This window comes from Leishmania martiniquensis, chromosome 9, assembly GCF_017916325.1.
Source record: "Leishmania martiniquensis isolate LSCM1 chromosome 9, whole genome shotgun sequence".
Lineage (NCBI taxonomy): Eukaryota > Euglenozoa > Kinetoplastea > Trypanosomatida > Trypanosomatidae > Leishmania > Leishmania martiniquensis.
Window position 1 is genome coordinate 172,501 of NC_090144.1, and position 14,723 is coordinate 187,223.

General features: G+C 62.7%; 4 protein-coding genes across 4 annotated transcripts; all 4 read left to right on the forward strand.

Annotated features, from left to right (window-relative positions):
* Positions 1-887: 887 nt before the first annotated feature.
* Positions 888-3,959, forward strand: LSCM1_07563 (uncharacterized protein; the record flags this gene model as incomplete). Its single annotated transcript, XM_067324929.1, has 1 exon — positions 888-3,959. The coding sequence occupies one exon, from the start codon at positions 888-890 to the stop codon at positions 3,957-3,959; it is 3,072 nt and encodes a 1,023-aa protein (XP_067180774.1).
* A 1,636-nt stretch (positions 3,960-5,595) lies between these two features.
* On the forward strand, positions 5,596-6,966 carry LSCM1_07564 (uncharacterized protein; the record flags this gene model as incomplete). Its single annotated transcript, XM_067324930.1, has 1 exon — positions 5,596-6,966. One exon carries the CDS (start codon positions 5,596-5,598, stop codon positions 6,964-6,966), a length of 1,371 nt encoding a protein of 456 aa, XP_067180775.1.
* Positions 6,967-8,474: 1,508 nt separating this feature from the next.
* LSCM1_07565 (uncharacterized protein) lies at positions 8,475-10,388 on the forward strand (the record flags this gene model as incomplete). Its single annotated transcript, XM_067324931.1, has 1 exon — positions 8,475-10,388. One exon carries the CDS (start codon positions 8,475-8,477, stop codon positions 10,386-10,388), a length of 1,914 nt encoding a protein of 637 aa, XP_067180776.1.
* A 1,062-nt stretch (positions 10,389-11,450) lies between these two features.
* Positions 11,451-14,552, forward strand: LSCM1_07566 (uncharacterized protein; the record flags this gene model as incomplete). Its single annotated transcript, XM_067324932.1, has 1 exon — positions 11,451-14,552. The coding sequence occupies one exon, from the start codon at positions 11,451-11,453 to the stop codon at positions 14,550-14,552; it is 3,102 nt and encodes a 1,033-aa protein (XP_067180777.1).
* Positions 14,553-14,723: the final 171 nt, after the last annotated feature.

Here is a 14,723-nt window from a genome sequence, read left to right on the forward strand (position 1 = left end):
TGTTGTTCTTTGGTCGTGGTCGTGGTGATGGTGGTGGTCGTCGTCGGCGTAGGTCGCTGTCCTACTTGTGTCCACGAGCGCCAACGCGCTCAGCATCCCCACCACTCCTCTTCTCCCCATCAAGCACCACTGTCGCTCTCGTGTGGGTGTCTTCCTTCGAGTCAGGAGAAAAGGATGGGGGCAGGTGCGCCCGTCTTGGAACGTCCCCCCTCTCCCGCCCCGCCCCGCCCTTCGCCTCACTCTCTCTCTGTTGATTTCGTTTTCCTCGTATTAGATCTTTGTCATGCGCCTCTTCTTGAGCGTACCGCTCGCGTGATCATGTCCCCACCCCCACCCCTCCTCGTGGTGAGGATGCATGTAGGTACATTTGGGCATGTGCGCTCCTGCGGTCGTCTAAGACCAGGGGAGCGGGCGAAGAAGAAAAAAAAGAAATGCTACACAGAAAGGGTCAAACAACTGCGGCAGATGCCGCCCATGGGAAGAAACGAGAGAAGCAGCGGCGGTCCTGCAATGTGTTGCGGTTACCCTCTCCCTCGCACCCTCCACCGCACATCCCTATCGTGCCACCTGGTTACAATAGCCAGCACATCATTTTGTGGCTCCTCCATGTCTATCTGATGACGCGGCATCACGCGCTGCAAGCAGTGGCGGTGGTGGGCATCGTCCCTTCTGTCGGAGGGGTCCCCCCGTGCAAGTTTCAGTCTCCTCTCCCTCACACACACACAAAGTCGCAGCAGCGTCACGGATCGTGCGCTCTCATGTTTCTCCCTCCACGGGGCGCATCACGATCACAGGCCTTTGGCACACCCGACCGCAGGAAACGGGGGTAATACGTCATAGACGCACGCACGCTGACACTCGCACACTTCCTCCTCCTCGTTCTACGGATGCTGCCCTGGTCTTCGAAACCCACGGTTGCAGCGCCCGCCGCAGCTGCGCCCACGCCATCTACGGTGCTGAAGCTCCAGCAACTGCTTGACACGCAGCAGGCCACCGCCATCCTTCCAGGTCTCCTGTACTTCGCGTCTGCAGGTGGATGCCTCTCTACCCCCGTCGCTCTCAGAAGTGTGGCAGCCGAGGCGGCAGCAGGGCCATCAGCCCCAGCGGACTCGCAGCTGGAGCCCTCAGCGGCAGAGGTGCCGGCCGCGATTAAGGAGGCCATCTATGACTTCTACTTCAAGGACAACCCCTTCACCAGTAGAGCGGCGGATGGCGGCTGCAAACTGGCCGGCACACGCACGATCCCGACCCCCAGGGCGGCGGTGGGGTCGGACGCCGTCTTCGTATCGCTGCGAGGGGTCCCGCCCTACCTCTACCGCCCATTCTTCGCCGACTTTGGTCCGCTAGACATGGGCTGCTGCGTGCATTTCGCGCGCCGTCTCTGTGAGTTGCTGCGGGCAGTCACAGAAGTCGACGTGTGCGCGTCCGCGGCACCCGCGGCAGTGAGTGCCTCCTCCGGCTTCTCCCCGGGGACCACGCGGCCAGTGGTGGTGTGCGCCAGCCTCGACGCGCAGGAGCGGGTGAACACGGCGTGTCTGGTAGGCGCCTTCTGTGTCTTGTGCCTCGGCTGGTCGGCCGCGGCGACGTGGCATCGGGGGTTTGTTGGCGTCTATCCAGGATTCCTCGCCTACCGCGACGCGAGTCAAGGTGTGTCGAACTACCCTCTCTCCTTGATGGACGTGTGGGCCGGGCTCGAGCAGGGCGTCGCCCTCGGACTCGTCGACATGCGCACGTTTGACTTGCCCGCTTTCTTGGAGGGCAAGCAGCAAGACTACAGCTGGGTGGTCCCCCGTCGGCTCCTCGCCATGAGCTCCCCGCAAGATGACAAGTCGACACGCACCGCTGAGGTGTTCGCGCGGCGGCTGCGACCGCTAGGTGTGCGGCTTGTGGTGCGCCTCAACGACAATCTCTACGACCCGTCGCCTCTGCTGCGACTTGGCATACGACACGTCGACCTGCCGTATGCCGACGGCAGTGTGCCAACCGACGCAATGCTGCTGCGATTTCTGCGGGCGGTCGAGGAGCACTTTGGTGAGACATCTGCGCTGGTCTCGCGGTGGCAGTGGCGGTCGGTGCCATCTTCGGCGACCGCGACGGTGGCGCGAGCAGCCAGCGCGTCCAAGAGCACTCCCTCTGCCGGTGCAAGTCACTGGAAGTCGGGGCTGCAGCCGTGCTCGCCCATGCACTCCGGCACGTGCCGCGGTATGCCGGAGGCGTGGACAGCGCTTCCTTCGCTGGCGCCGTCCATGCAGGCTAGGCGCCCCAGCACTGCCCACGTAAGCGCCTTGGAGGGCCACCACAGCAGTACGTTGGCTCCAGGTGAGAAGGGTGCCGTCGCGGTGCACTGCCTTGCTGGCCTGGGCCGCACGGGTACTGTGCTTGCCGTCTACATGATGCGTCACTACGGCTTCACTGCACGTGCTGTAATTGGGTGGCTGCGGCTTTGCCGACCGGGCAGCATTACTGGCGTTCAGCAGCAGTACCTTGACGCGATGGAGCGACGCCTGCGGCCGCCGCCGCACATGCTGGCCGCGATGCAGCTCAACTCGGCAGTCAAGCCGTACAGCGCCGCAGGCGGAGGAAGGCAATTCGAGCTTCCGTCGCGATCGACGGGCTCGCCCTCCTCACGCGCCCTTTCCTCCGCGTCTGTTTTGTTCGTCCCGACAGCCGCCGCACCGGCAAGTGGAAGAGGGGACGGAGTCATAGCGGCAGATAGAGACCATCTCGGCACTTCCCTGCAGCCTCCACTCGGCGAGGCGGCAGCAGGCTACACGCGCTCGATAACTGCTGCGGCCTCTTTTCAGGCACACGGCAGCGTCGTCGCGGATGCGCGGCCGGCGACAGTGACGAGTGTTACGAACGGGCACATCAAGCGCAGTGATACCAGCAGCGACCTCGGCATGTTTGCCGACTCGGCGGCGTCGGCCAACATCAGTGGTAGCGGCCCGGTCGACCTCGCGGGAGTCCGCGAGTGGAAGCAGCAGCGGCACCAGCTTCAGATGCGCCGCTCCAGCAACAGCAGCACCGCCACCCTTTCCCTCAGCACGATCCGGCCGGCAGGTGAAGTGCTCGATGTAGTCGCGCGTATGCCTGTTCTGGGAGAGGGCAATCCGCCGAACGGGGGTGCGAGCACGGCGGCACTGAATCAGGACGGCCCCGTTGCCAGCACCCGCCACCATCACTCGGCCCGTCCGTCTCCTCGCGTATGCGACTACAAGTACGCCTCGACGTACTTTGTGGCGATCGAGCAGGCGGTCGGGCTGCCGCGCGTGCACCGGAGGTCCTCATTACCCGTACGCACCTCCACCGTCAGAGGTGGGTCACCGGCAACTCATGGTGGTGTGCGGCCTGCCACCGCCAGCACGTCTTGCAATACTGCACTTCTAGGGGCGTCGCATTTCGGCAGCGACAGCAGTGGAAGTGAATCAAGCAGGCAGAAGGCGACTAGCGCCGCTCCAGCGTCGGCGAACAGCTGCCCGCACCCCCGCAAAGGTCTCACCAGCGCGCTGCAGCGACAGCGGCCACACACGGCAACGGCAGTCGCAAGCGCAGCTCCTCGGCCCCGCGCGAAGCAATGGCAGAGACACGATGAGCTCGGCGGTGCCATCAGCAGTGACAAGACAGGCACCGACGCACCCGGCGACACGCCGCCGCAGTACCCTAACCTTCACGAGTCCGCGGTGTGCGAGCAAGGCGGGCGCAACGGCAAGAGTAAGCGTCGCATGAACCTCAGTGATCCAGTCGCAGGCGACCACGTGTCTGCAGGTCGCCACAGTGCCGTCACGAGAAATGCGCTACATCCGCCAGCGGTGCCACTGCCTTTGTCCCCGTCCCGGATTGAAGCTGGTGCGACGGGGGTGTCAGATGGGCTGCGGTCGCTGCTACTGCAAAGCCCGTCGTCATTGACGATACCTACAACATCGCTGCCTATGTGGGGCCGCCCCATGCTTCGCACATGAGCCTGGAAAGGCGCGCCAGCCGCAACTTTCAGCCCTCCCTCCACGGATCAGAAGGCATCGCTGACGGGCTGTGTCTATCGCTTCGCCGTGGTGTGGCATTCAACCAATGGACAGAGGCCGCGAGAAGAAGTGAGATTCGCGGTGGCGGCGGGGAGGGGGGGTACTGAGGGGATGTGATTGCGTCCTCCCACCGTCCTCGCCTCGCCTCGTCTCGCCTCTCCTCCCCCCGCCCGCCCCCCTCCTCGCGCCAGCCCAAATCATCTCGGAACAGTGCTGGTCGTCGTCTCCTCCTTTTTCCCGCACGCATATGTGCATTAGTAGTCTCGTATCTTACCCACCCCCACCGGCCGTGCCACACGTGGACTCACGCATGCGCACACGCGCTTACACATACACGCACACACATATATATGTGTGTGTGCGTATGCCTGTGTGCACGTGCACGTGTGCCTCTATGTCTGTATATCTTTCTCGGTGCAAGTGTGTCTTGGGTTGTCTCCATTGCACCTGGACTCCCTGTACCACTTCTCGCTCGTGTCTCCAGCTGTGCCTTGAACATTGAGCGGTCTCTGTCCGCAGGGCGTGCACCTGCCTTGATGCTTGAGCCTTCTGTTGACACGGACCTCGACTCGAAGGCACGTAAACCTCGCACGCAGATTTCTAAAGATCAAGGCAGAGATAGTGCGCGGCGCCCTTCCCCCCCCTCCTTCTATCCACCTCGTCACGGCACCCCTCTCGTCAAGCCAGATGCAAGTAACAACTACGTGCATGCAGCAGCCTTCGCGCCACACACACACTCTTCCTGCCTTTGAACTTCGCACGGAAGGCATCGGTGCTCGTGTCTGCGAAGCGGAAGCCCCTAAACCTGCGGATAGGGGGTGATGAGGGCTCGTCTTCCCTACTACAACCCCGCCTCCTCTATTGCACCACCCTTCTCCCTTCGTGGGTCTCGCACAGCAACTCTGCTGCTCAGATTCCTGCAGCGCTGTTTCAGGCGCCTGTGCCGGGCAAGGGGGTGGGGGGAAGCAGGAAGGGGGCGGGACGTGTCCCCTTAGTTGAGGAGGGCATCTCGACTGAGATTCTCACGCGATCCTCCGCTGCGGCAGTCATTGCACATATGCTCTCGTCTCACTCTTCGCCCTCCCTTTTGTGGGTCGTTGGCAATGAAAAGCACAACTCAGTGCCCCAACTTTGCCTCACACCTGCGCGCGCGCGCACGCATCGGCCCACGCTGGCGTCCAGTGCGTGAGTGTGAGTTGCCTGCACCTCTGTCGGCCTGATATTCCTCCCCACACACACACACACCTGCGCAGAAGATACGCGCTTCCCCTTGTAGCACGAGTCGGGACTCCGACGTTGTGGCTTACAGAGCCCCCTCTGCCGCGCGACTCCCGTTCACAAGCATCCCCTTGACACTCACGGTCACCTCCCCACACACACACACATAAGCCCTCCCCCCCTCCTCCAGCCCGCTGGTCTTCGCGTTCCCAACCATCTTGATGCCTTCGCTTCTATCGTTTTCAGCTCCCTCGCTGACGTCTCGCCCGCTCCCCCGCGCGCCATCCCCCTCTCCTCTTCTCCCTCGTCGATTTACCGCGGCCACCGCGAGGCGCGGAGTGATCCGCTGACGCACCCCATGGCCTCGGAAGAGGACAGCCGCCTGTTCGAGGCGGCGAAGCGGGCGCAGGTTAGCCGCAACACCGCCATCCATGTGATGGAGAATGCCAACTCGAGCCGCATCCTCGCTGGGGCCTTCGTGCGGGTTTTACTGGAGATGCCCACACGCAGCGAGGGGTACGTGGTGGCGCGCATCCACAGCACCACTGTCGGGGAGCCCTATAGCGGGTTCTCCACCAACCCAGCTCAGATCACAAATGTGTACCTCGTGCTGGAGCTGCCCCCACCGCTCGCCGCTATCAATGGTGTCCAGTATCAGCTGAACAGCGTCAGTAATAGCAGCATGGGTGAGCGCGAGTTCCGCGAGTGGCTGCTAATGATCCGCAGCGAGCCGACGCTGCGGGCGCCGACCGTGCAGGGGCTGATGGAGGTGACGGCCCGCCTGCATCCCTACGAAGTCAGCCGGCACCGTGCCAACTCGCACGTCAGTGTTAGTACGAGCGGGTCAGTGGCGACAAGCGGTCGAACTGGTGTCGCTGGCACCGGCGGCAGCGCGCTGCATCTGCAGCCGGCCCAGCAGCAGCCACCGCAGCAACAAAGAGCTCTCTCCGCACGTGGAGCGGCTCGGCAGCACCGCCAGAGCCTCGCCGCCAGCTCACAGACTGTGCTGATGCCACCACTGTTGCAGGAAGGTCGTCCCCTGACCGCCAGCAGCGATGCGCCACCGATGCAAAGCCCTGTTACGTTCAGTGAAGCCGGCGGCAGCGGCGTCCTCAACAGCGTGGGCGGCAATGCGAGTGTCGCCGGCAGCAGTAACAACTACAACAGTAACAATCGCCTCGTGCGGCAAGGGACCGTGATGACGCGCGACTATAACCGCAACCCACGCGAGGACGGGCAGGCGTCGCACGAAATGTGCAGCACAGAAGGGCTGGGTGAGGGCTTCTACCCCACTGTATCTGGCGGCCACGACGATGCGGCTGGTGAAAGCGGCGATGTCCCTGCTTTATCAGCTGTACATCCCTTCATGGCGCGTGGCGCCAACGACCAGGCAATGGGCGGCGAGGACGAGGAGATGGAGCGCCGTCTACGACAGGACGTCATGAACCACTTAGCCCAAGAGTGCGTCCTGTTCCCGAAGGACGCGCAGGGCTACAAGCTCTCACGCCTGCGTCTGCTGGAGCGGGACATGATCGAGTACTTGCAGCACGTCCGTGACGAGATTCAGGGCAAGCAAGAGAACTGTATCGTGTGCTTGGACCACGTCCCGACGGTCATCCTACTGCCGTGCAGGCACAAAGTTATGTGCCGACTGTGTGCCCCGTCGTGCCCCACATGCCCTGTGTGTCGCAGCAAAATCTCGGAGATGTTCGAGCCAGAGGAGATTTAGTGAGAGGCGACTGTAAGGGTCAGATGCATGCAAGCAATACACATACGCACACACAGAGACACACACACACGCTGAGCGTGCACGTGGTCACATTCGAAGGCCGATGGTGCGCGGTCTATGGACGATACACGGCGGGCCTCGGGCCAGCACGCTCTCTATATCTCCATCTCCTGTTCTTGTACGGGAGATGGAGCGCGGGAGAGGTGATTCAGGCTGCGATACACACGCACATCTCTTTTTGGTGCAGCGGAGATTGGTCGTCGCCCGCAGTCGCACCTCTCTCTTCAACGCTGTTCCCAGCAGCTCAACACATTGGGGAAACAGCTTTAGCGAGCTAGAGTAGGCGCTCAGGTTAGTAGCATGCACACGGAGTGATGTGTCAGCCGCGATAGCGCACGAGCGAAGCGCGGCGACGGTTCGTGGGAAAGAGGAAGGAATAGAGGAGAGGCGGAGGGGGGGGGCTGGCTCGCTTGTGTCCTGCGCGTCAACGCCTCTTCTTCCCTGTATATCTGTTATCAGCGCATTGCAACGTGCTCTCTCTCTCCCACCCCCCACCCCATCACTTCCACTGCTCGCTGCTCTGCGCATCACCACACACGAGTGATGGATAGGGATGAGAGGAGAGGCGCGTTTTTTTTTGCTTTGGCCCGCAGAATTCGCTGCCGTATTTGTCCTTCGCTTTTCCTTCTCTTTTTCGCTTTTGTATAGTCTGTCCGCCCCTCACTCTGTGCGTGTGTGTGCGTCCCTCCTGACTGCAGAAAGATGCGCCGTGATGGCAGCCAAAATAATACGTGGCAGAAGCGAAAAGAGAGCACTCAGCGCTAGGCTGCAGACAGGGCATGCCCTGTCTGCAGACCCCCTCCTCCTCCCCCCTCCCGAACTCTTTGTCTCCACGTGCACACTCGGCGCCAAGGGGTGCACAACGAGGAAAGAGAGGGAAAGAGAGAGGGGGGACTCGATTGGCGCGCTTCCGCTTCTACAGGCACGACAAGTGTGTCTCCGCCATATCTTTTTTCTTCTTTCGCAGCATCGCGTCACGTATCCTTGGCGCACAGCACGCCGAGGTAGTCGGTAGCAACCAGCGCTAATGAAGAGCCCCTTCCACACCACACAATGCTCCCGGTCCCCCTCCCCGAACGCCTTACACACAGCCGCACAGACGCAGAGAAAGAGAGAAGGATAGATCGCAAAAACGGAACCGAAAACACTTTCCGATTATATTCACCCCCGACGGAAGCGTGGCTGTGTGCGACAGTGCTCGGCACCAAGCTCCTCGGCGGAAAGGCCGGCCCCCGAAGACAGCAGACAACAGCTGCACAGCGCGTTCGGTGGACGTGAAGAGTGTGCCCATTCACCCTCTGCACCAGCACCGCTTCCCTCTCTCCCCCTTTCTGCTCACACACACAGGCGCACACTCACGTCCCTCCTTCGCTCCCTCTCTTTCTCAGCCTCTGTCTCTTTGCATAGCCTTTTCCGTCTTTGCTACCCAAGGAGGGAGGGAGGGAGCCATGGCGAGCCTCACAGCCGCCGAGGCCCCACAGCTGCCACCGGGGATGGACCCGGTCTACTACGCCCTCAGCCTGCTGCGCCAGCGCCAGCTGGAGAAGTGCATCAAGGTCTCCACCCACTACCTCACCCTGCCCGCCTCCCCGAGCCACGCTGACGTTCTAGCAGGCGCCATGGCGACCACGCCGTGCAGCGCCGATGCCATGCACGAGAGTGTGTGGCTTATCCAGACCAAGGCGATGGTGCTGCAGAGCTGGTATGACGATGCCGAAATCGTGGACGACGGCGTCGATGATGTACTCATGGAAGGCGAGCAAGCCATCGTGGGCACATCGCACCGTTCTGGCACGGTGTGGCAGGGCACTGCAGGCGCCAGTGCGGCTGCCGGAGCTGCTATTCGACTGGGAACTTCAGGTGGTGGGCGACCAGTAAGCAGCCGCTACGGCTACGCACGACCTGGCACGCTGCAGAACCGTCCCGGCTCTGTCCGCGGCGCTCCGGGCGGTACGGCGGTGCGCCCGGTCACGGGCCGCTTCGCGCGGCTTGGCACCGCGTCCCTGCTCTCCGTACCAGGCGGGCCGCACATCCACTTGCCGGCGCTGCAACTCGAGCGTTACGCGCAGGAGAAGCCGATGGCAGCCAAACTGTTGTGCGACTACCTCCTCTACGTGGAGCACAAGCCCAAGATGGCATTGGAGCTCTGTACCGCAGCGCTGCGGCCAGTCAAGCCGGTGATGGCGCCGGTGGCCGTGCTTCCTTCAGCGCCCGGCGCTGCTGCCAAGCTGCCGACGGGCGGCGCAGGAGGAGAAGGTCTGTCCCCGGTCCTTCCCACGTGTCCGGCCGCCGGACTCGGCGCGGCTTCACCGCCGCTGCGCCCTGCCGGAAAGAGTACCGGTGTCTCCGCGGCGCGGGAGCAGGCTGGCATAGTGAGCACCAATGACTGGTGGTGGAAGGCGCGCCTGGCCAAGGCGAACTACCAGCTGGGGCTTCTGCGGGAATCGGAGAAGTACCTCAAAGCCGCCCTCTTCGACGCACCAGCCAACGCCAGCGTCGGGTCAGGGAGGTTCGCGCAGGAGTCGAAGGCGCTGCCGGGCGGTGGTCGCCTTCCACAAAGCCGTGTCTTCGCCAATTACAACACAAGTGTCGTTATGGAGCTGGGTAAGGTGTACCTCAAGATGGGCCAGCCCTTGACCGCACTGGAGACGTATGAAGCGGCGCTCGAGGTGAACCCGTTCGACCACCACATCCTCCTCTGCTGTGCACGTCTGCGCGACGAGCTGCACGAGCCTGGAACCGCCTACGAGCTCTACAACGAAGTGCTGCACCTCGATAGCAGCAACATCGAGGCCATCGCCTGCATCGGCGCGCACCTCTTTTACGAGCGCAATCAGCCCGAGCTGGCACTGCGTTACTACCGTCGCTTGCTCCAGATGGGCATGCACACGACGGAGGTGTGGACGAACATGGGGCTATGTGCTTTCTACACCTTCCAAATGGAGCTGAGCCTGCGCTGCCTGTCCCGTGCGCTGGCATTGTGCAAGGACGACAGTCAGCGAGCGGACGTGTGGTACAACGTCGGGCACGTGGGCATTGGGATGGGCGACATGACCTTCGCTGAGCGCGCCTTCCGCCTTGCCGTCGGCGCAGACTCGACGCACGCGGAGGCGCTGAACAATCTGGCGGTGTTGGCCTACGAGCGGGAGAAGAAGGGGGCTGGGCGTCGCCTCCTAGACACAGCGGTGCTCGCGGCTCCAGGACTGACGGAGGCGCTTTACAACACCGCCGTCGTCTCGTTTCAGGAAGGGGAGCTCGAGTTGTCATACCAGATGGTGATGCGGGCGCTGGAGGCAGAGCCGGACCACCCTGAGGCAGTGGCACTGCATGGCAAACTGCGCGAACGCTTCCTCGCACTTTAGGCATGCTGCCATTCGTTTCTTTCTTGCCTCCTACTCCTCCGTGGTTGCTGCCAGTGCGAGTACGCACCTCCTCACCACCACCACCACCACGACCACGGGCTCTCGGCCACTGTATGTCGAGTGCTCCATGAAGCGCGCATGCGCGGCCACGATGAAAGCACCGCGCATCTGTGTGCACCTTTGTGTGTGTGTGTGTGTGTGGCAGCACGTACGCAATGGAAAAAATCGGGAAAGAAAACTTCGGCCGCTCACAGGGGCAGTGGGGAAGGGATAGGAAGCCACCTTGGCGCCCGTTTGCCTTCCCGCTCCTTCCCCACCCACCCCCGCCTCCCTCACAAACACACACACACACACACGGCTCTCGTAAGGAGTGCGCAAGGGAGGGCAGCGTTGTCATTCCCCCTCCCTAATTCTTTGCCTACAGTCACCTTGAGCATGCGTCTAAGCACAAGCTTGTGGCTCGAGGCGGCCGACGCTTGGAGAGGTCGCATAATCACCGGTGCGCTCTCGTCACTTGTCGGCGGCGGCAACAGGGGAGGGGGAAGTCCAGCCACGCACACGCATATATATATATATATACGCACTGCCTCCCTCCCTCCCTTTCCTTCTCCCTCTGCCTCCCCTCTCCCTCCCTGGCGCAAGCAAGCATACACAGGTACACATACACACATCACAACAGCTGAAGCGCTTCCGCTGTCGTGCTTGAGAGGCTCTTTCCACAGCAGCACGTGCTCGCGCTCCCTCCCGACTGATTGAGCTGACAGACCGTCACATCCTCCGCTCAGCACAGGAGAACGGCGGGATATCAGCAAGTGGCGTGCCACGTTGTCGAGCGCCTCAACCCTTTTCTTGCTGTTGGAATGGGCATCAGCAGCTGCATTCGCTGGCTGGACATAGAGGTAGCATCACTGCGGTATCGTCGTGAAGTGCTCGTACAGGAAGCTTGACCTCAGCCTCGGTGTGTCATCTCCCTCCCGTCCTCCTTGAGGCCTTCTTTTTCAACGAATCTATATACACACATACACGCACGTACATATACACACCGGCGTGCAGCGCTTGCCGATGAAGGTCAGCCCTGAAGACCCTCATCGGCCGCCACTGGCGACCATCCCCGCCTTCAGCAACGCGGGGCATGCGACGTTTTCGGCGCCGAGCAGTGGCTCCACTTCTGGCATGCTGCCGCCATCGCAGTCCCGCTGGCGCCACACCACACCGCCTCAGAGCAGCGCCCCGCTGCTGGCTGGCATGAGCCCCGCCAACATGCCTTTTCCCGCTGGGTGGTCCACCGACTTTGTTTCACCGACGCCGGGAGCCGTTGTCACGGAGGCGGCTCTCGAGTCACAGATGGGGGACGGCGCTGGTGATGGCGAACACCAAAGCGCATTCGAGGCAACATCGGCAGCGGCAGTGGCGGACACCTCGACGAGTGACGACATCCTGCGTGGCATCTACAACGAGAAGCTGCAGGCCAGTGTCCGCAGCATCATCACGACGCTAGCAGCGGAGTTGCCTCAGGATCACATCTTCCTGCAGCTCATGGCGGACCCCACGACGCAGCAGTACTGCAAAGTGCGTCTCGCCGAGGTGGTGGAAGGGTTTCTTTACTCGACGCAAGCAGAGCAGTACCATGCACTAGCCACGGAGCTCGCCCGCGGCGAACGAGACGGTGCGCTCCTTCGCCAGCGAATCGAAGCGCTCGAGGCCGAGTTGGCAGCGGCGAGTTCGCCAGACCGACTGTCGACGCCGCAGCGAGAGGGGCTCGCCTCACTCGGAGCGACAAGCGGCATCGGCGAGAATCACGCGCACCAGACGGTGCCGGTGGCTTCCTCGTGGACCTCGCGGTCGCCTACCATGATGCGCGCACCAGCCGCAGCTACCCGTACCACCTCCTCTGTCTCCGCCAGCATAGGTGCCAACCCCATGGAGAACGAGGAGGCGCGCCGCGAGCTTCTCCGCATTCTCGAGCAAGCCACGCACGATCAGGAGCTGCACCGCTGCACGCAAGCGCTGCAAGCGGTCAGCAAAGTGATTGACTTCATCGACGAGGAAGCGCACTATGACGACAAGTACTTCTTCGAAGGGGAACTGCTAAGTGAGTTGTACAAGTGCATCCAATCGTTGCTGCATTACGTTGACGGCGCTTTGGAGAGTCAAGAGCGACTGCGGCAGGAAATCCGTGAGCAGCAGCGGTTTAATGGCGCCACCGTCGAAAGCAAACGGCCCGCTGATGATGTCGCAATAGGTGACAGTGTGGCCAGCGCCGGCAACTCCGCGTCAGCCTCCGCAAGCACCAAACGTAGTGGCACCCCTGCACCTGTGTTGGCCTCTGACTACTCGACACCGCGGCCGCCACAGGTGTCGCTGGGCAATGCGGGCACGGCCCTAATGAGCAGCGTTGTCGCATCACACTTCTCCTCGGCCTCCTCCCCTGCAGCCGCGGATCACACGCGCCCCATCCAGCAACAGCGGGAGCGACTGCAGCGACTGGCAGGGCAGCTGCGTGAGGGACAGCAGCGCACGAGTGAATTGCTGCACACACTTGCGCGCCTGGACAGCGCGCGTCGTCGCGAGCTGGCGCAGCTGGAGCGTGCAGCGACGGCCGCGCGCGAAGAGGCGGCTGTCGCCATCCGCACAGCAGAAGGCGTGCGGCACGCAAAGGAGAATTCGGAGCGGCTTTGCGCCGAGCGCGCGGCCTCCCTCGCCCGCGAGCGGACGGAGCTGCGCGATCAGCTGGCTGATGCGCATGCGCAGTTGGCGGCAGCGACACACGACGTGCACGCGGTGCGGCGTGAGTTGCGCAGCGTCACGACCAGGGCGGAAGAAGCGGAAGAGAGAGAGAAGGACCTCGCCGCCGAGCTGACTGCTCGCAAGGCCGCCATGGAGCGCTGCAACGCTGAATTGAAAGAGTATCGGACGGACTGCGGTGCTCGGCAGGCCGAATTGGCGGCCCTCAGGGCTGCGCACCAGGCCAACATGGACGCTCTTCAGGATGCCGCACGGGAGCTGCTGTGTGTGCGCGTAGAGGGCGCAATGGCAGGTCTCAGCGCCCTTTACCAGGAGGCGAAGGCCGCCAAGGCGGAGCTGCTGGAGCGCGAAGGCTATCGGCCTCTCCTACACAGGTGGAGCATTGCTGTCGCGGCGCAGCAGGAGGCCGCGCGCCACGCGCAGGTGCAGTCTCAGCTGGCTGAATCAGCGCAGGTGGAGCAGGCGGTGGCTCAGCGTGGGTGCATGGATGCGCTTGGCGTGCTGCTACGCTCCATGTGGGCAGATGATGCAACCGAGTGCGCTCTCGCACCATGGCCTACGAGCACAGCCGTGGATTCGACTGCGCTACACTTGCCACGCCGCGACAGCATGCAGAAAGCACCTAGAGGTGGCTGCACCCGCCGTCGGCAGCGCACCGGCAGTGGTGGCAGCACTGCCAGCGGCCACACGGAAGGTCTTGGCGCGGAGAAGACAACGGAGTTGCACTGCTATCGCCTTCCCACAACCCTTGCGGGGATGTGCAACGCTCTGGAGTGCGCCTACAACAATGTCCGTGTTAGACACCGTGCCAGGCAGCAGACGATCGACTCACTTCGCGCTGCACTCGTTAGCAAGGACATCGAACTGCGTGCGGCGGAGGCCAGCGACGCACAGCTGCGAGAGCTGTTGAAGGCAGAGCAGGCCAAGGAGGCGCAGTGGAAGGCAGAGATGGCGCAGCTCAGTGAACACAACCCAATGCGTGATCTGCTCGCGCGGCAAGACGCACTGCTGAAGGCGGTCAGCGATGAACGCAACGAGCTGCGCCGCCTGTGGAACCGGCTGAGCGGCGACTACATCGCCCTGGAACAGCGCAATGGCGTCTTGCACGCGCGGTGTGCCGAGAAGGAGCACGAGAACGCACGGCTGAACGGGATGCTGCGACGTGGCGGTACTTCGGCTTCCCCAGCCGGCTCTCGTCATAAAGACGCCACTTTCGGCCGTGCCGCGAGAGGTCCAGCCGTGGTCGCGGCGGCTTCATCGGCAACCGTCGAAGTTGCGCGACAGGCTCCAACGCTTACAGTCATCGCAGCACAGCTCGGCACCTCGACCGATCGTCCCGCCTTCATACAGGGGCTCGACTCTTCCTCTGCTTCAGAGTTCCATTCCACTGAAGCCGCGTCGAATGAGGTCCTCGCGTAGTACTGCTGGTCCCGCATCTGCCCGATGAGAGATGTACCAGGGAGGGGAGGGGGGCTCGTAGCCTGGCCACGCCAGTGCTGTATGTATGCGTTGCTCCTCGATGTGCATGCCCGTGCGCCGTGGGTGCTGTGCTCGCCATGGCATTTCTCTCCCTCCTCCCCCCTCCCCACA